General features: G+C 32.5%; 1 protein-coding gene across 1 annotated transcript in view; it reads right to left on the bottom strand.

The window, feature by feature from the left end:
• The window catches only part of LOC129988996 (otoferlin-like), a 79,927-nt gene that overhangs the window by 3,203 nt on the left and 54,393 nt on the right, over positions 1 to 22,331 (bottom strand). Inside the window, exons 27-35 of the mRNA XM_056097296.1 lie at positions 21,341 to 21,511; positions 15,459 to 15,579; positions 11,441 to 11,611; positions 9,312 to 9,400; positions 9,051 to 9,149; positions 8,377 to 8,424; positions 3,022 to 3,212; positions 1,715 to 1,893; positions 1,040 to 1,140 (exon numbers count right to left, since the gene is read on the bottom strand). Of these exons, the coding sequence (XP_055953271.1) occupies positions 1,040 to 1,140; positions 1,715 to 1,893; positions 3,022 to 3,212; positions 8,377 to 8,424; positions 9,051 to 9,149; positions 9,312 to 9,400; positions 11,441 to 11,611; positions 15,459 to 15,579; positions 21,341 to 21,511 (1,170 nt within the window). The remainder of the gene's footprint in view (positions 1 to 1,039; positions 1,141 to 1,714; positions 1,894 to 3,021; positions 3,213 to 8,376; positions 8,425 to 9,050; positions 9,150 to 9,311; positions 9,401 to 11,440; positions 11,612 to 15,458; positions 15,580 to 21,340; positions 21,512 to 22,331) is intronic.

Below are 22,331 nucleotides of genomic sequence, written 5' to 3'. Positions count from 1 at the left end.
TTTTGTCTTTTTTAAAGGTAAAAGAACAGAAAGAAATGCTCCCAGTGTTGTTTTTGGATGAAGATAAAATATAAAAACCCAGAATAAAAAAAGATTTAGAAACTTCCGAACAATTTCTACACGATGCAGTCAACGAATTCCTTTATTTTCATTCATTCGGCCATCTCTCAGGTTCTTCAAGCTATGAAACCTCATTCCATGTGATCATTTTTGAAATAAGAAATATTTATTTTCCAGAATTCCATTATTTTTTTAAAATGTGGCAATATTCCTTTAAACACACAAGAATGAAAAACACATATTAAAGCAACATTTATCGACATTTTGTCATTCGATTAATGTTTGTACATCTCTTTTAATTATTAAGATAATTACTTGTTTTTAGTAACCAGCTGTTCTAAAGATTTAATGAATTAATTTAAACATGATAACCGATTTTGATGAATAGATTCATCATATCAGAACAAAGAAAATTTCATTTTAAATTATACTTTCACAGCAAACTGAGTTCGTTTGGATTGGTTAGTTATGTTTGCAAAGTGGCGAAATTAAGTCATGAATAAAATCAGTGGAATAGTGGCTTGGAACTCTGCCACAAATTTTCTTTTGGGATATCTTTCTAAATAGAGGGAAAGAATCTTTGCTGACCAATACAGAAAGTATGAATTATCATATGGAATAAAAAATTTCGAAAGAATCTTTTCTGGCCAATACAGAAAGTATGAGTCCTCATATGGAATAAAAAATCGATTTGCGTTTCTTATTCATTGAATATAAAAGTGAAAACTTAAAAGCTCAGCCTTCTGGAAGACTGGAATTAGACGTGTGCTCCGAAATACAGAGATGCTCTTCATCATAAGCTAAATATGAAACTCCGGTTTGCCGTCTGCCGACTAAATCTCGATAAACAAAGAAACTTCACAGTATTCGGTTTACAGCATCGCCCTTTCCTGAAAAAGCACTTTTCACATTATTCTCATTGTAAAGAATGGCTCATGATAGGTGGTGATAGGTTTCAAACGCGATCACGTAGTTTTACTTGGGTTCTTCGAGGGGGTCTGGCCCTTTCCTCCCGCGTCCGGCAGGTGTTTTCTCCGCCTCTTCCCGAGTCAGAAGTTGGATTTCTGCTTCTATTTTACCCTGCAAAATTGAAAATCAATTTCTAAGGAAAAAAACATTTAAAAAATACTCTATTGTTTAAACAAAAAATATAAAAAATTGATTTTTGATTAAAAAAAAATATTTTCCAATTTTTAGTTCACTAACTAAAGCTTAATCATAGAACATTTTTCTTTTAATGAGTTTCTATTCTTTATTCTTTCGTATATTTCGATTTCCCATTTATTATTATTGCCTCCAACATCTGTTTCTCTCAAATACGATTAAGAAAATAAAAGCGGATTCTAAAAGACTATTTGTTGTAATCACAAACATTGTATTGCTATGGAAACGTAGCTTCCTCACACTTTTTAAGAGCTTTACAATTAACAATATTTTCGCATCAATATCAAACAAAATATTCGTACCCTGAGATCAAATACGTTAGCAAAGAGGATTGTCAATACTTTCTCTTCAATGAATTGCTTTTACTTTTTCGTGTATATGGCACCGTTAGAGAAGTAATTTCAAAGAACTTCTAATTATTTCATGGAATAACACCATAGTTTATCAGTCGTTGGTTTACTGATGAGATAAGCAGAAACGAGATACACACCGTCAGTTTGGTTTCTCCTCTGTTCTTCCTAGAGGTAACAGGCCACCATCCCTTGACGCATGTTTGCTTGAAGATGGACACCTGTGGAACCGTGCCGTCCTTCCGCAGCATGTCTAAAGTGCAGAGACTGGCTGAGCGGGCGCCGCGGGGAAAGCGGTTAAGATCCAGACTAATGGTTCCTGGTGAAAACAAGTAGTTGAATGCCATAAATGTGTAGGAAGATACCACAAATTTCATCGGTCTGCTAACCATCATCACGCAAAAGGCTTTCACTGCCAGAATTATTTACAATCAGCGTAGACAACTTACCATTTATCTTACAGTTTTTCATGTCGAAATGTCAGTCAAAATAGGGTATAATACTCGTTCTCTCATTTCTTGAAGGAAAAAAACCCACCTCTTTTATAGGTATGAAAGTTTCTGTAATATTACCAGGGAAATCTTCCATAAAAATATTTATATATGATTATTTAAAGAATCATACCATGATGAAAGCACATGAAAGATGAGGGCGAACTGACTCAGAAATTTACATTGGATCTTGACTTTTTCACTGTAATTTAGCAACCAAGAACTGACGCATAAAAGTTAATATGTAAGGAAGGTTCACGATTATTCCTCAAAACTGCATTCTTCAGCACATGATTGGAAGTGTCAATGGATTGAATGGAGGATCTTCCATTTTTGGAACTCACTGCTCGATTTTTCGGCGATGTTTCGAGAAATGTCTAACATACCATCTGCTCTTTCGTCCCTATCATACATTACTTGCGAAGTCAGTGTACACAGTTTTGAGATATAGAGAAACTGTAGATGCACTAGGCATCAAGACGAATTTATCATGTATTGCTCCTTACAAAATGAAAAGGAGTTGGAGATGTTATCAGTATTCTTTTTTTCTGATGACTCTGAAATGTTTCTTTGTCTAACTAATGCAAAAGCAAATGACACTGATTAACTGACTCACTCTCTCATTAAGAAATCTTTCGAACCAATAGGATTAAAAATTTAAAATTTGACTGATGCTTGTTTCTTACGTAGTTCGTCTTTATTGGGTCCATTTTTTTTTGTATTTGTGTCTCAATGGATTACTAGCGACCCGGAATTCTTCCCTCTCGTACGTGCTCAATCACATACACATACACGCACGCGTGCAAAAGCAAAACTGTCTGATACAGAGCATTTTGTCGCCCTTTGAAGTTGTAGCTCATGAGTTCCCATTCGTCTTGTGTTATGAAAGGCCACACAAGAGAAAGATGTGACCTTTCAAACAGAAATTATATTGTTAAAATCATTGGATGTCTTACCGAGGTGGTCGTCAGCGGAGAAGTGATCTGCATCCCACACCTGTAGTTCGAGGAGGGGCGGAAGCTTGAATTCGGTTTCATCCCAGGAAAAGACAGAAACTTTCCTCTTGATGACGACTTTACGCTCGATGGACAAGTAGTCGAAAGGAAAGACGAAACGCCAGTTAAAGTTACCTTCGCCTGTCAGGGACCTACGCAGACAAACATATTTTTTAAAAAACGGCATTGTTTTGTTACAACCATACCACCTGGTAACTTACTGACTTGACGAATTTGAACTAGTTTTCTTCCGTTCATATCATTTGTCGCCTTTTTTGCCTTACTTATAGAATTTCAATCAATTTGGAGGAGACAATGCGTGTTATGATTGTAGTGAAAAAGTATAAAGAAAGGCGGCATGCAATGCTTCAAATTAATAATTTTATCTCTTAAAGTGCGATAACGAAGTAAGGGATTGTATTGTTCAAAGAATAACGTTACATGTAAAACAAGAAAATGAGCATAGTTTTGTCTGGTAGATGGAATATTATTTTTTAATTTAGTAACAATATTTAATAGAGATGTAAGGAGCCACAGACTGGTGAACAAGAAGTATTCCTTCTGTTGTAGGTTCTGGAATTCCAATAGAGGAATTTTTGAGCCAATGTTTTGTACACGCATGTAGAATAGAGTGTTTTGTGTTTCGTTAAGTTAATGAAAAAAAAAAGAAATTTTAAAAATACCTCGAAAATGTATTTTGGACGTCTTCCTTTTAAAATATAAATATTATACCCCCGTATTTATATAAAAAAATATGTATCGACATTCTACAGGACAGAATAATTAACTCAGAGTTCTCAAACTCGGCACAGATAGATGAGAAAGTGGATTTAGAGACGATTTTTTGAAATCTTAATGAATTAAAAATTAAGCAACATTTAGACAAGTTTCCCGTCATAATTTAAGAAAGCATTAAGAACAAATTACGTCATCTGAAAATTCAAAAAATCATCTATTGAATGATAATTACTTAGCTTATGAATTTTCTTAATTTACAAAAAAAAAAAAAAAAATTAAGTTTTTTTTTTTTTTTTTTTTTTTTTTTTTTTTTTTTTTCATAATTTTGCCACGGTATTGTAATAGTTTTATCAAATATTTGAGCATGCAATTTTCTTCCATTTTTTAAAACTAAGAAAGATTCTGCTTATTATCTGAGCAGTTCGCATGATAGTGAAATTACTATATTGAAAAAGATTTTTATGATATTGTGGGAAACTTTACTGCATTATAAAGATTTATGTACACAATAAAAATAACGGGTATAATGCTATTAAAATAACAAAACTAATCTACAGTTTGAAAAATAATTTAATATCGCAAATTTCACCAACAGAATTTGTTGTGTGTTTGATTCAAGATGATGAACAAATAAAATGATAGAATATTCCATTCTGATTTCCGTGATCCTAGAAATAAAGACACGCTTAAAAAAAATTTCAGGCTCAAGCAGTTATAAAATGTTGAGCTTATCAACGGTCAAATTTTGGTGGAAGTTTGTGTATCTGATAGACATGGATGGAGGCAATCAACAGTATTGCAGACAAGCATCAAATCAAATCCGTCAAAGAACTGTTCATACTTGACTTTATGAAGGCGATAGCTCATTGCAACAGGTTTCAATGATTGGATTATTTTGCAAGATTCGTGGATCTAAGTCAGCCTTCAGTCAAAGAGCAAATTGTCTTTTTTCTCTTCTATCTGTAAAATGTTTATAAGGTAAAGAATAAGGCGCAGTCGGATAGATTCATAAAATTTGAGAAATAATTATGATATATCTGTTACAGATCTATATGAAATTTCACACAACCGGCTTGAATTTCCTTTGCTGAAACGTGCCATTTTGTGGAAATTTTTACCTTCCGGAATATAGCAACACTTTCTCTTTTACGAGGGGAAGGGAAAAAATAAAGACTTCCACAGGGTCACGTAAACCCGTTGGTTACAAAACGTGATTCGACCCAAGGTCGGCTCAGCAGCTGTTCTGCGTTAGGAAGATAAAATAAAACTCCGGAGTGCGTTTTCGATGAGGTGAAAAAAATTAAATTGAGGCTAAGGTAGAAGAATCTAATGATATTCGGAATTCGACGATTACTTTAATTGAGTTTTTAATACACCTGACGTTCATGAAAGTATTTACGTACCTAACCTGCTTTCCGAAAAGTGAGATCAGAAGTAATGTTTTATTTCTTTTAACTCAACATTTCACAGCCTTTTGAATTCGTACCTGCTTGGGAAGCGGGGAAAAAAATGTAATAGTGGACCTTGATTATCAACAACAGTAAATATTTAAAGCACCGATGTAGCACAATTTCTGTTTGGATAGTTATTTTAAGGTATAGTGGAACCTCATTTAAGGAGAATGTTTCGCTCCCGAATCTTACTCATGCGAAACATTCGTTAAACGAAGCCATTTTTCCATAGGAAAACAATGTAAAATAGCATTTGTGCGTTCCATTCCAGGAAAAAAATCAAATAAATTTATAATTATGTAATTTATTATTTATATTGCATATTTTTCTTAATAAGAATGTTATATAAAGACGTCTTTAGTTACGCTTCAAAATTTGAAAGAAAATAAGATGCAGTATTATTGATAAATGAATTTGTAATGATTAGGTGATTCTTAGTATTAGGTGATGCTTTTCAACGTACGATGCAATAAAAATTAGAAGAAAAAAATTGCGTACCATAATTGTGATTTCTGCAAAGTCAATTTTTAAATATTCTAATTGGTGAAAAAAAAAGTTTTTTAATACAATATGCTCTGAAAGTATTTGATAAAAAACAGTTAATATTTAAATTCAGAAGGTCTTTTTTAATTATTTCTGAAGAAATGGCGGTGTGCATTCACCACTCCGCAATTAGCAACTCAGCTAGCTAGCTGCTCAAAAATCCCTGCATTCTCTTGAAACTTTGGTTATTATGTAACGCATTCAACTTACAACAGACTGTAGAGAACAAAAACGCTTTCGCTCTCTTGTATGGCGGGTCATTCAGAGCACGTTGCTACATTGGTAATTTTTGTTGCACTTATCGTTCTCGTTGTATTGATGAAAAGATCGTGAGCAAGAAAATTAAATTTTAGTAAATATTGTCACTCGGCTGGAACTTTTTAAAAAATATTTATATTCAAAACAGCAAATCTCTTTTATCGTCTACAGCATTACTTTTACTTAAAATGACATTGTAAGCAGCAAATAACTTTCAAATCTCCTAACTCTCCGAAAAATTATCGACCGCGTTAAACGATTTTTGTCATACATTATTAATAATTTTCAAATAATGCTGGTGAATATCATTATATATTGCAGATAAATAAATTGATTGAAAATATCTATAATGTCTTCATTGAAATGGGATTATAAATTATATAATTTTTAGAACTTTTTTTGCACGAGTCAGAAGAAAAAAAATACGCTGTATTATGTTTCGGAATATTTGTAAAAAATATATTGAGTGTTTCAGTTTGTTTTAAAGTTATAAAATATTATTTGTTTTATTAAATTAAAATAAGTTTAAATTTTTTTCTTTTATTTGAGCATAGCGTGCGTGTCTGGACGATAAGTCAGTCAAGCGCAAACTGTGCGAAATGTTAGTTGGAAAAAAACAAAACAAAATAAGCACGCAGCAATTTTGTTACCATCCAGATGTTCCAGTGCCACGCCGCTTTTAAGTTAAGAACCTGTTTCTAAAGAATTGAACACAGAATTGGAATAAATACATACATGATTAAAAAACTTATGCATTTCGTGATGTTAAAACTGGAGAGGGTAGATAAAAATAGAGCAATTTCTCTTTCCCTCTGGAAATGTTTTTCTTTCAACCCTTTCTTTTACTTAATATCTTTTATTTTACGCGCCATCATAGAGGGCTGAAAAATTGAGCAATTTGAATCATTTTTTCCATCGTTGATATAGATAAACATCTTTGATATGAAAATGGTCGCTTATACCATTTCTCAATTACGGCAACCCAGGACTAGCAAGGTTAATAGGTTGTCAAAGATTTGGGGGATTTGATACAGATTCCGACAGGCATCTGCAATTCGAACAAAAACGTGGATGCTTTCGTGTTCCTACGGATACCAGCAAACGGATTTTAATCAGAAATCTGAAAGACTCAACATTAGTGCACGCTCATTTCATCCATTCGTGTGCACAATTTCTTTGTAAGTCTGAAGCGTGTTGAGGAGAATTTCTCGGTCTATGTAAAACTAATAACAATAGTTTTAGTTTAGTTATATTACTAGCTATTTAGTTATAATATAGTTATTTAGTTTATGTTTTAAAGCATCACTAATTTTGAACCGCAGTTAGATGACGAGGATGACACCTAAGCTGGCATCCCCCTCTCCAAGCTTTCACATCACACCAGCGGGAGGATGCTTCCCCCGACGAATTTAACGTGCATCATACAGCTTACACGATGGTTCTTCGGTGGAATCGGATTTTGAACCTGAAACCCTCCGATTCCGAAGCCGAGACCTTACCCCAAGCAACCGCTGCCCCTAATAAAGATGGATTTGTATACCTTTGGGTTCTCTAAGCCAAATCTTTTTACCTGTAGCTAATAATCGAAAAACCTCTTATAAAATTACAGGACATTTTTTTTACATCTACTTAAAATGCACAAAATTATCTTTTCCATCACACCAATTTTTTTTTGTCATAACTTTTTTTTTTTCTGTTTTCAACCAGTTTTTTATAAAATATTTTTAGTGTATTTTATAACAATATATTTCATCGTGAGGGGAAACTCAAATCGTTGTCATTAATAATTCATTCTGCCTTTCTTCCCATTACTGATAATCAGGATATGAATCTTCGGCTTCTTTTTCATCTTGAGTAGGTTTTATATTTTAATAGTTTTTGAAATTTCGTTCCACTGCTATTTAAGGCTTCATTTTAAAATCAAGTAATGACGAAGAATGCATCCATTTGATCTCAGAAATATCTGGGTAATTAAAAATATTTACCAAAAATTAAGGAAATTATTTGAACTACGAACAGAATGGTGTAAGTTTTTGAAATAGTACGAGTTACATGCTCACTAGAAATCTGGTAAATGTTTTGCTAAGTGATACATTAAGATCAAGTAGAGCAGAATATTCAATTGAAATATTTATCAACTATTCATCTCGGCAAACCAAATGGTCGCCTAAGGTGACTAGTTGAAAAATAAAAGTTGAGTCAATCGTAGCAGTTGGCAATGGAAATAAGGCATCTGTTTTGTTTTGCGATATTAAAATGAAAAATATTAGAAAATTGTTATTTTATTGAATTAACAGTTAAAAATGAAAAATGCCTTTCAGTGTACCTGTAGTGAACGTCGGTCATTTGAGCGTCTTCCTTTCCCGTTAGCCAGCTGAAATATAATAGAGATTTTAGATTCCAATTCAAAAAGAAATACAACTCACTGTTTAATTATCTAACATATTTGAATTAAATTAAAATCACACCGATTTCATCAATAGTTCCCAAATTTAACATCTTTTCTTCATCTTTCATATCTTACCCCATTTAATATCTTTTTCATTCAATTCTCTTTTTGAGCTTTTTAGTAAAATCTCAACTAATAAACTTATAAGCAGACCTGGGGATACACTTCGAATCTCTTCGTCGTGACGGAATAGATACAGAATTCATTACGGATCCGCAATCTTAAGGTTAAGACCAAATTCGTAATATCAGACAGAATATTTGGCAGATTTAGTTGAAACTTTGTGATGTAAAGACGGCATGCCAAATTTAACTTCTCCGATTGGTTGAGTTTTTCATTAATCGTTCTAACAAACAGACAAATAGAAATCTAGATATAGCGAAAACCGCTACCAATTCCATGGAGGATCATTTTAATTAAACGGTAGACTTTTTTTTATATGTGCTTTCTCTGTCATATGCGAGAGAAAAAAAGGGAGGGAGGAGAATACTGCATTCAGAACGCAGAATTGGTTGTATTTCATGAGAAAGGACAGAAAAGACGGCTCTCACCCTTTCACATAGATGTCCGACATCTTTTCACCAGTGAAGAAGGCATCGTCCGCCAGGATCACCTCGTCCGTGTTCCAGATGATGACGCGAAGTTCGTAACTGCAACAAATATGCACTTGTAAGAATCCCCTCCCCAAATAGCAAAGAAATGACTGAGAACTTGTGTAGAAATCTTAGAATACTTAGACATGAAGTATGAGTATAAAAAACCCTTGCTCATTACTGAGACCTCACATTAACTATACCAAACACCATAATAACCTTTCCGGCTTCCGCATGGAAATATCTCTCGGCATAGCCGGCGGCACAGTGTCCTCAGCAAACATGTCCAGCCACATCACCAGCTGACCCTGAGGGAAAGAAAGAAACTTTGCATGAACTGCAACACTTATGTTCAATCCCTGGCTTTGAAAGCATAACTTCAAGATCAGTTTTTGAAGGCAACTACGAACAGAAAGTAGAGACGGAAACAGCGTGGGCATATGACAGATGCCCACGGCAAAATTAGATTTTAGTAGGAGTGCCCGACTTTCTTGCATAGAGCGTTTTACAATACAGTGTTGCGAATCAGAAATGCTCCTTTATTGCAATTCTTTTTAATAGATGGCGCCAAAATTTATTACTGAGCTCTAATTAAGGTCAACGATAGTTTGATAAACTTGTTCATGAGCAGTTGTGTTCACATACATAGATATGCATCAATAGATAATGATCTCTTCAACGCAGTGCGCCTAAAATGTAGAAAAATCTACATTTCCCACGATCCACGATAAAAACGTATTCCAGCCATCTAAGTTGCTGCGCCTTTGAACGATCGCATTCACACTCACCTGCATAGACGGATAAAGTCGTTTTTCGTCCAAAATAGGATACAAATTTGTTATTTTAGTTTAAAGATCACATTTCAGATTTCACATTCATATCTCTCACTGCATTTCTGTGTGGACATAATTCCAAAAAAGGACGCATCGAAATGCATGCGTTCAACTGTATTTTCGAATCGCATTGTTTGATAATTATGTTACTTTCTCTCTGCATTTAGTATTTATGAGAAAGTAGAAAGGCAGCAGTATTCTTTCACTGCCTTTCTGCTTTCTATTCCATTTTTGAAATGTATTTGTGAGAATCAACCAGAAAAAAAATGAGAATTACTAGAAAGTGTACTTCTGAAACAACGGGAAAAAAATTTCGCTGATATAGCCATCATATAAGAAAGCCCTATTTTTATCGCAAGTAGAAAGAATGATCGCTGCAAGGTGCTCTTTGTCAATGAATTAAGTAAAAGAAATGCGTAAGTTGTGCAACATAGAATAAATGGGAAACAAATTCATAATGCTGTAATAACATTCGAAACATGTATAATGGCCGGCGGCAAGTCTTTGAGCACTTATTTTAAATACACCTCTTCTTTGCTCGGACACCAAAGGTCTGATGTTGATACTTACCATCATCGTATTCAGTTTGCGACTTGCTATAGTGTTGTGTTATTCGCTGGGCTTTTGTAAATATGTATTCCTGCATTGCACTCTTCCTTCTCATGTACATTCCGTATGATAAAATAAAGCGAAGTAAACACAGAAGACGCTTCACGACATCCGCTGTGAAATAAAATGGTGCTCCTGCAACCAAGGAGAGTTAGCAGTAGCAATTATAAGTTGCAAATAGAACTTTAAGCTTCCTTTTGTTTACAAGAAGTTACTCCTATTTGTCATCAGACAATCAATTTCAATCAGAATCGGGCAAATACTATGACAGTCTAATAAGCAATACTGAATGAGGCATGATCATAGACAGTGTATCGCGACTTAAAAATGGCCTTTTACACGTTGTTCTTTCCTTACGAATTATGGTTAATCCATGGATGATCCTTTCATCCCTTTTCCCCTTTAATCCAGATTTCCTTTAAATTAAGTCACGTATTGTTAGGAAAATCTGATTTTTATCAACCTTCTGTAATTTAGATCAAGACAATGAAAATGTTATTTTCATATCCACAAAAAATTAGTGTGAAAATTTAATTCAATTCACATTAGATTCCATTTGGCATGTCTAAAAATAGCTAATGTTTCAAAGCTCTCTCACTTGCAGTGGGGTCGCGGAGGCCTGGTGGTCAGATCTTGGCTTCGGAACTGGAGAGTTTCATGTTCGAGACCTGATTCCAACGAAGAACCGTCGTGTAAGTGGACCTGCTGCACGCTAAATCCGTCGGTGTCAAACGTCCTCCCACTGGTGTGCTGTGGAATTTGGGAGAGGGGTGCCAACTCAGGTGTCTTCCTCGTCAATTGACCGTGATTCAAAAGTACGAGGTCCGTCCCAAAATAGCCTTAATGCTGCGGCCTATATGTTAATGATTAAAACGGGACGTTAATATAAATATGCTAAGTTCTCACTTGGGGCTCCAGTGGTTTCTTGGGATTGTACAGAATTCGCGTCTCCACATGTTCCGGCACCAGCGGGTATTTCGACGGGGATATGTCCTTCCAGCGGTGGAGGAGAGCCAAAGCCATATTCTCGTGGTCATCTGAAGAACAAGAAAAAGGCTTTGTTCTTATTATTATTATCTACAGACGCTCTAAAGAGAATAAAAAAGAAAAACAATTTTCAATTGCTACAATAAAAAGTGGGAATATTCTCTCCTCCGAAAAATTTATCGACAAACCAGGAAAAATTCCTGAGCACACATGAACAATAAATGTGTTAAAAATTACATTTTGATGAGAATATCTCCACCAGCAAATTTATCAAAATCTTGATCCAAAAATAATTTCTTTTAACTTAAAGATGCGAAGTCTGTTCTTAGATGAAAAAACATGAATTTTTTAGGATCAGAAATTAGCTCAATCAGTGATAGGTGGAATTTCGATTATTTTCAAAAAATAAAATCCAATCATTTGTTAAAAATAATGAAAATAGCAAAGAATGTTTAAAAAGGATCTTTTATTAGAATATTAACCCTTTATTTACCGAATTATTTTATCATCCATTTTTCCAACTTTATTTTAAAACAAGCATTTAAGTTTCTTTACAAAATAATCCTAAGGAATCCAAGAAATGTTTTAATTAATCGAAATAGCTTAATTTATTCAATTAATTATTAAATATTTTTAATTTTTACTTTTAACTTATATTAAATACTTTCTATTTGGGTTACATTTTCCACGTTCTTTTGAATACCATCAGAAAAAATATCATATTACGAAGATACAAGCCAGATTTAAATGGTACTTTTAAGTAAGGCTTAAAATAAAAAGTTGTTCCTTAAAAAATATGTGGTCAAAACACAAAAGTTCATGGCTTTGACATAAACACTTTAAAAAGACTGAAATTTCAATCAAATTCTTGATGTATTTTAAATTTTAATGAATTTAAAATACATCCTTTAAATACATTAATTTTTAGTTATTACGAATTTTCATCTCTCAGAGAATAAGAGCTATCAGTGTCACACGATTCCGACTTCACTTCCTCAATTTTTTCAAAACTTATTTTCTTTTTTCGAGTAACAAATAAAAGCATTTTAATTTTAATTATTTTCTACTGTTATATTTCATATTTATAAAGCCATATAATCAATGTTTTCTCGAATTCGCCCCCAGTTTGCGCTACTCACATACACATGAAATGAAAATTTAATTTAGTGTTCTCGATTAACTAACCTAATCACGTTTATTGTAAACGAGGGCACGCGAAATATTTCAGAACTCTGGTGCGTCCAGAGCGAATTACTAAATCCTTCTTTTATAAATATGAAGCAAATCAAGTTCAACAAAGCACACACACACGCAAAAACAAAACAAAATAAAGCAATCTCCTGAAAAGAGTGGAAACATCCTGGTTCTTCGAAGCGGATCCCTCCATCCCTTCCCATGGTCTGCTAATAACGGAAGCGCGCATTCCAGTTCATTACGTGCGAGACTGGAACGCACGCTCCGCTCGACGGGCAGGGTGAAATTTTAGATAACAAACGAGGCTGAAATCATGTCAGTAGTTCAAACGTGGAAAAAAAAAAAATCCTCACCTGTTTTTTTGGAAACGAAAGTTTTGATTGTTCTTGACAAACGCATTGTTAATAACTGTATCCTCATTATGGATATTTCCTAAACTGTTTTTTCCTTCCTAAATCAATATGATTCTTGCACACTAATACAGTTTGACCCGTTTTGAGCTTTTTGTGCCTTACAGCCTAGTGAAGAAAATCTAACATTTATTTTGATAAATTTCTTTCTGGTCTGTTTTGTTCAAACTTTGAAAATGTTCAAAAAACTTTTGTGACAAGACTGCAAACAAGTGTTCCAGTTAATAAACTCGGAATGAAACAATTCTGGTTTGAAGGTCATATGCCGAATTTCCTTGCAAGTATGCAAGAATCCCATTGATTTAGGAAGGGAAAAAAGTTTAGGAAATATCCATAAAGAGGATACAGTTATTAACAATGCGCTTACCAAGGAGAACAAGGAAGTTCTCTCCTGAAGGAGAAGAAGTGAGACATCTCTCTATGCTTTTGAACTAACGGACGCAGAGGTGCACAGATTTCCCGTGCACAAATTGCATTCAAAATTTGATAGTATTCTCCAATTCTACTGTACACAATAGACTGCATCGGTCTAGGTTGGAACCGTTTTGAATCATTGTGTTCATAGAAGGAAAAGCTATTTTAGGAAAATTAATTATTCATCCAAAAATTACTTTTCTGCAAATAATTTTTTGGGGAAATTTGAAATTCAATATATCCAGGAAGCAGAGCTTCGGTAGAATTTGCTACAATCAAGATGTGGTTTTTACTATAGAATAATGCGAATTTTAATTAATTGTAAGAAAGGACCAGAATATGGTTTCCAATCATGGCTATGGAAAACAGTGCACGTTAAAATAAAAAGTGAAGTTATTTCCATGGTTAATCGATTTCCATTCCTCACACAGAAATTCTTGCTGCAAATTAATATTAAATATTTTTTTTTTAACTGCAACACTTTCTTATTTTTAAAATTTGTAACATTTTTGAAACTAAATCGGAACTTCTTGTCTTGCTCCTGTAAGCTTTCAGATTCTTTGCAGCGCGAATTCATTCAGTAGTTCATTAAAATCCTATTTTAATTGCTTCTATTATGCGAGAAACTTGTTCAGTTTCTGAATAAGGCTGGACAAATCTCATTTCTGCATAATATTTTAACCCTTTGTATTTCGGATGGTGTCTTCCAAGCACCATTTGAGACGGTGCCACATTTTGATGCTTTATTTATTCATTTTTCAATTTTGATTGTTAAAAATATCTACAGAAGGGTAAGGAGATGTAGCTTAATTTTTTTGGGAAATTGAACTTAAAATAATTATATATATTCATATTTCCGAACAATAAGCAAACAGTTGAATGAGGTGAGTACTTATACATCGGATTACATTTCTGAGTGCAAAGGGTTAAAATGTGAAATCGCACCCTTTCGTTGAAACGAAAATTTGGCTTCGTAATAGAAAAAAAAAAAAAAAAAAAAAAAAAAAAGAACTGGATTGTGTGTGTGTGTGTGTAAACACTCGTGCAACTTGTAATTATTAAATTATTCGATTCGTTTCTTTGCTTGTTATGGCGTTCTAAACAAAATAAAGTTATTATTCTTCATTTAATAGATCAAGCTGTGAATCGAGATCTATTTGTGTGGTATTATATCATTTATTTTCAACGGAAAGCTCTGCTTTAGCTCTCTGCTCAGCCTTTGGTGCAGTGCTTACTTCATTCTCTCAAGATAATACTTTTAGGCCGGCTGCGAGCGCTTGTTATCAAAGCCAATTTCTTCTAAGTAAGGATAATGAAAATTTTCGATTAGGTCTTTAAACGCTTTAAATTAATTAAAATTAACATTTTGATTAATTTGAAGAGTTAAAAGACCTAATCGAAATTTTTTTCGATTAGACCTAAGTTTTTTTTCACTGCCTATTACATGATAGTCACTTTGACACAAATTTAAAATTAGCTGCCTGGAAACTTCAGTCTTAATCATACCTGGCGCCATATTTCATCTTTATAGCTTGTTATGTTGGTAAGTCACATGCACACGAATAGATAAACGCTTAACGGTTTCTATAATTCTAACATTATTATATGCTATTCATATTCGAGCATTTGTTCATGTTGCATTTTTATCTTATTCATACCTGTTATGTTCGCAGACGTAATTCGAATCGGGAGAGACGGTTCTTTTGAAGATACTTCTTCTAAGCTTTGTACTCAAGAAAGGAAGGAAATTCGATTGATCGAAATTGACTAATCACTTCGAAAATCAAAATTGATTTCTTTTCGTTAACCTTAAAATATTGTGCAGCGATTTCAAACGAAACAAATCAGATTAAAGAAAAGAAAGCGAGAAAAAAAAATGCCTTCAACTTGCCTTTAAACTTATCTTCGAACTCATAGACTACCTTCCCTATACGGACGCTCCTGTCCTCGGTATGCGGTCCATCCAGCCGACTCTCCCGGCACATTCCTTGCAAGATCTCGCTCGGTTTCAGCGCGTCCCGCCACGCGTTTGGACCCGTCCTAAAAACCATTCACAAAACTACATTCGTGTTCTGAAGTATTAAAAATTTAAAAAAGGAATAATCATGGGAAATCCAACTAAGTGACAGTTTAATTATAACAATGTCCCGTTTTGAAGCAGCAATGAAGTTATTTTGGGGCGAACGGTAATTTTTGAATAGTATGGCCGGCTCTTGTACCGGTAGCCTACCATTCAAAAATTCTGCATCAAACCACTTGAAGGGCATATAAATCTTCAATGCCAGGTTTAAAATTCAGCAGATCTATATGCATGTTAGATTTTATGTGGAATCGGGTTCCGAATCTGGAACCAACGATAATGAAGCAGAAAGCTTATCGTCAGACAACCGCTGCCGATAAATCAAAATTTAAATTCATGGCATTAACCCATTAAACGCCAAAACTCAAAATCATTATTTGTTTTCGATGCAAACAATACAAGTTATTATTTTGACCCCATATAATAGTAATTTAATGTAAAAATAAGGAAATTGCTCTTAACTTTAAAAATATGGGGTGTTGCGTTGGCGGAACGTCAGCGGAAAAGAGGTACGAATGTTGATCGTTATCACCGAGCACTACGCCGCATTTTCTTCACGTTTTAAAAACTAGAAATTTTTGTGAGCTTATTAAAGGGTGTAAAATAGTCAAAACACTTATTTGAAAATTTTAATTTATTGAAAACTAACAAATAAATGTAGTTGACAAGCTTATTGTGTAAGAATAAGGTGATATACATTTCAAGTATGGTATGCTTCACTACAATTGTGGTGTAAAGCAACTTCACAAACATTGCAGCGATAAATAGTTTGGCTGTGGCAATACTTGTAACGTAGTCTTCTACTGTCTGTAGACTTAACAATAAGATGTCCTTCGAATATTGGTTTTGTAATGTTTAATTTGCTCGGATATCCTGTAGCTGATCTTTTCTTATTTATCTCACTATCCAAGGGCGTCTGTAACAGATGAAGCACAACCTCTCGTCTAAAATCCAACAGTGACTTTTTACTTCCTTCTGCAGAAAATCTTGATATTCTCCAAGCATTTGTTAGTGCAACATCGATGAAATGTGAAAATATCGGCCACCACCAACTTTTGCCACAGACCGTAATTCTGTAATTGGAAACAAAATTGTCACACAAATCTACACCACCTATTTTCTGATTATATTGCTAAATGCAGTGAGGTTGGGCTACTAATATTTTCTTCTTCTGATTTTTAGAGTATCGAGAAAAAATTTTTAGTGGTTCAATTTTTCCAAACGTTGACCCTGTTGTTACAACAGAGTTGTCGTTCCACCGAACAACAAGTATCTTTTTGTTTTCTTCATACTGAAAAAAAAAAGATTGAAAATATCTGCACTAGTTTTATCTTCTGTGATTTGTTTGATACGATCAATTGCAGCTTTTTCTTCATTTTTTTTTGGTTGAGGCCAATCAATTGGTTCCTTTCTTGTCCATCGTAATTCTTCCTTTTTCCGTTTTAGTTTTTTTTTAGCAGAACTTTTGGGAGGATCTAACTTCCCCTGCAGTATCTCTAGGTAAAATTTCATTATCGTTATTTAAAATATTTTCATTACCTTCTTCTTCATGACTAGCATCTGCTGTTTCTGGAGGTATGACAACAATATCGGTCTCATCTGCATCTTCGTCATCGGAATTTCCTTCGAAAATTTTTTCCAAAGCTTCTGCTAACGTAAGATATCTTGTTCTACGCATTTTAAACTACAGAGGATAAAAAAGTTGCTACCAATAAGACGCACAGTACTGAAATGAAATCTTTCAAGAAGGATAACAGTCCGCTGACGTTGCGCGAACGCAACACCTGTTTTTACTGTCCCCTTCTCCCACACAAAAACACCTGCTTTGTGGAATGTACCACGACCTCCGTAATACAAGGCCTCACAACTAGTTTGTGACGTCACACAATTAGGATGATTGCCTGCAGTGAGCAGAATCCTGCTTTCTTCCTTGATGTGTAGGTATATTTTAAATTCACTTAAAAATAACTTACTATTCCTAATATTAAGACATGAATCTTGCATAAAATTCAAGATTTATTTTTTCCCGTGTGAATAAAAGAAACGGCATGATAGAAAATCTTAAAAGTCCTCTATAGCGTATTGACCATTTAATAACATTCAAACTTTCTAAGATGTAAATTTATTAAATATATACATTGAGGTATTGTTAGTTTTCTTGTTTTAATAGTTTTTTTATTTTATTAAAAGCTGTTAAAAATCGTTTTATTTTTTCCTTGAAAATATTTTTTAAAGCTTGAAATTAAAGACTTTTTAAAGCTTTTGATGATTTTTTTTATTGTAGTGACAGGTAATACATGTATTTTATAAATAACATATAATTGTTTACTTCTCAAATTACTTATGAACTTTCAAATAAAACATTAATGTATTTAATATCAGATTTAAATTTTACACCAACTAATTCTGTTGATAAAAAAGAATTACTTTCACACCTTGTTTTTTCACATTAAGAATTGTTTTCATTTAATATATTAGTAATTCATACAATTTAATAAACTAGCTTTTATTACATCTGATTTCACATTTCATACTTAATCTGAAGTAACAGTAAAGGATAACACAAATAAAAAATCACACACTATTTCATTCATAACATTTTATTTTCAGAGACAATAACAAAATACATTTTGTTTCTTAACTTTATTATAAATTTCACACAGACAAATGAAATTAATTATAATATTAAATAAAGTTAAAATACAAATTTATAAATAAAAGTTAATAACAATATTAAAAGATTAACAATATTAAAAATTAGTAATTTTATAATGCATAAACTGAAAGCTAATGTATGTTGGACAGTATTAATTAAAATCATACTATTAAATAATAAAATTTAAAATCAACAGAAACATTTATTCATCCAAAATAAATAGTTCAATATTGCGTTGGAATATCTAAAATAATTATTTATTATTACTACCATTCAAGTAATACAATATTCTACATGAATTAATCAATTGATTTTACAAGGTATGAAAAATTGATTTAAAAACAGTTAACTTTTCATTACTTTTTTTAAAACGTTTAAGATATTTTGTAAAAGTTGCATTCATTTATAATTAAAGATTGTGTATAACTAATGATATTTAAAAATAATAAATATTAATTGTTTTATATATAATCTGATGATTTATAGATAAACAAATAAAAACTACATTTTCTAAACCTATATGAGCATGCAATTCATATTGTTTTACAACTACATCTAACTTTTTTACATAATATTTTAGAACAAAATATAAATTTAATTTGCTACAATCTATAGCCATGATATATATAATAAAAAATTAAGTTTTATTATTCATTAGATGATTTTAAACTTTTTTTATAAGAGTATAATAACAGTAAATCACTTAAGTACTTTGTAAGATTTTGGTGATAATTATTACATATTTTTTAAAAAAACTTACCTTTTATACTCCATTGGTACTTGAATAAGTTCTCCTGTACTGGTATTAAACGCTTCTCTAACAGTTAAAAACTGATTTTCTGGAAAATGTTTAGCCCAGACCTACATATATGAAACAAATATTAGGCTTAAGTCAAATTTTAAAAAAATATATATGAAGTATAATTAAAAAGATACAGAAACAAAACATTTTAAATATTAAGAACAAATTTATAAAAAATACTATGAGAAGTAACAATAAAACAAAGAAATTTTTTATTTAGCTCAAGCAAACAATACCAAAGTAATTGGAAGCATAAGCAACTAAATGTAGAGAAAACAAAATGACAGAAATGGAAGTTATACATAATTTTAAATGTTTCACAGTTCAAGAGAATTAATTAACTAAAAACTGTACAAAAAAGAATCAAACTTACCTTACTATATTTAGTTGGCACGAAATTGTCCCGCTTTATTGCAGAGATCCATGCTCTTCTAGTGTTTTCATCTCTTGGAAACGAAAATACTGAAATATTGGGGCTATTTTTCGTGTAATTACTTTCACAATTAAGAAAACAGCACGCACTAGGCATCTTTATTACAATAAATTAAAATTAATATGAAAAAAAGATCAGAAAACTTTTAAATAAAACCAGTAACACATTACCCGCACTTCGCTAAGCCAACATCTACCGTGACTAACCGCACTCTTAAACACCAGCTGCCTTTAGAATTTTCCTGAAAATTCATCCTAACTCGTGACGTCACGGGCTGAACGCGTTGGGAGTTGTGAGGCCTTGTATTACGAAGGTCGTGAATGTACTGACAAGGAGTGTCCTTGGCCTATGTATTTCATAACCAAACCCAATTTGTTTTTAATTTTTATTTTTTCTAAAAAAAAAGGAGTTTGGAAATTTGAACAAAAATATTGCTTAAAGTTAAACATCGATTATTAGGTGTAAAATAATTTATTTAAGTCCATTTTTTCACTGATTTGTTAGTAGAACTATTCTTTAACATAAAACGGTAATGTATTCAAAAGTTTGTTTCATCGTTATTTTTTAATATTTATTTATATTGACCGTTGCGTCAACGCAACACCAGCGGTTAATGGAGTAATTAAGATATGGTAATGGTATTATTCTATTAAGCTCAATTTAGCTTTAAATTAAATGTTACATACTACTTAAGGATTTTCGATCACGAAATTATAATAATTATGCCCATAATCAAATAAATTTAAGTAAATTATAACGAAGATTTAAGAAATTTGCTTCATTAAAGAAAAAAATTGTACTTTATGTACTGTTAGCGGCCCTATTTGGGGATTTTGTAATTTTAGGTACAGTAAAAATAGAATTAGTACGCCTGATGGTTTAATTTTATTCTTCATATATACCAATCAATATTGTGTGCAGCAGAAAATGTGCATTTTTAACTATGAGCACACGATATCTCAACGATATTCTGAACACTGGCCAATATTGTGGAGGTATCATTCAAATGTTGTTGAGTATATTATGCTAATAGTGTGTGCTCTGTTTCTTTACAACAAGCGAACAAATTTGAAACCATATATGAACATTATTATTTTGATTTTGTTTTTATATTGCAATTAAATGCCGTATATAAATATGTAATTTATAAATTATAATAACAATCTGTTATTGACTCAGTTTTTTTTAATTATTGAAATGCTTTTATAGATTATTTTATAACGATAGCCTTTTGCAAAAAATGTAAACAACTGACACTGCAATAACAACTGAATGAACAAGTTTGGAAAATATTTCAAATTATGTTTGTCAAAACAAAACATTCATTTCAATAATTATACCTTTACACAACTTTTCGTGCATATATATATATAACATATCCAATCAAAAATTTTAAAAAAATTATCAGTTTGTGGTTTAAAATATCGTTGAGAGAAAATATGAATACATTCTATCACAAGGTTGAAATTTATAATATTGAGTCGAATTTAACAAAGCTTATTTGGGTACCTGGATCGAGAGCCAAACTGATCTATGGGGATGTCGAATTTAGAAATAAAATGAGAAACTCCTTTGATTTAAAAGAATATATCATTGAAATAACACATTCGAATGTAGATTTTTTTTATTTGATGGGAAACTAATATAATGGAAAGAACAAAGTAATACGTTATGAGCCCTTTGACTAAAATTTCACAGATTTGGTATGAAGCAGCTCACATGCCATATTTTAACTCCCTAAGTTTTTGAATTCCAAAAATCAACTCGGGAAGGTTTGAAACATGAAGTTATTCTGAATACGGGGGAAAAAAATGGCAGCAGGTGGCTCACGTCTCGTAGAATCGGGCGAGTCCGCAAGTGGCTCGATGCCTGCTGTAATATCGATTCTCCAAGTCGATCACTGTCTCCCCGATCAGCTCGTCTGCCCCCACTAGGTTCCAGTCGAATAGTTGAATGCGCAGGAGGGAGTTCATGGGGAAGTTGGCAACAAATTCGAAGCACCTGCAAAAATTGAGTTATTATCTAGCCTGGTGAAGCTCATTTGTAATAGTTGTTACAAACAAATCATTAAGTTTTAATCTTAGTGCTCGAGCTGATTCCCTCGTTGTGAGATATTTTTTTTTGAAAATGCATTTGAGGCTCAAAAGTTTTGGCTTGTGAACATTTTTTTCCCCTTGAAACTGTCGTGTAAATTTTAGTCCTTAAAAACGGATATGATTAGCTAAAAACCAATAAACAAATTTTTACACACTTCTTTTTAAATTTACTTGTTTTTTTTATGACATTCTTTTTATTATTATTTTCCGAACTACTAGAATTTTGAAGTTCTAGTAGTAAAATTATGCTCAAGGACCGTATTTTTTAGAAATCAATTAACAACAAGTCGATTCATAAAACGAAATTTTATTTTTGTACTTGTGATGTCTGCTGGTAACAGAATTGGAAAAAAAAATCATTTCATGGTTCAATAATATTTATAGTAATAAAAATACCGAAAAGTAGAAGTAATTAAAACATCAAAAAATTATGGTGTTTGAGCGCTAATGTGTTTAAAAATCTTCTATTAATAAATTTATCTTATCTGAAGGTGTCCTGAGGCATTCTATTCAGCATCTCTATTTCACTAATTGAGATTGCCTTTCTGAAGCCAAGAACAATGAGGAAGAGGTTATTACGCTAATGGGGGATGTTAGTACTTAATATGGACGCCGCTGATAATTGATCATTTTGGGTCCAAGCCACTGCATCTGATTTATGAGTGTAACCAAAATATCTTAAAAGTAACAAAATTAATACAAGGACGCCAGAAAAAAAATAGATC

Source organism: Argiope bruennichi, chromosome 10 (genome assembly GCF_947563725.1).
Source record: "Argiope bruennichi chromosome 10, qqArgBrue1.1, whole genome shotgun sequence".
NCBI classification, from domain to species: Eukaryota; Metazoa; Arthropoda; class Arachnida; order Araneae; family Araneidae; genus Argiope; species Argiope bruennichi.
Note: the sequence above shows the minus strand (reverse complement) of the source record. Positions and strands in the feature narration are given on the sequence as shown.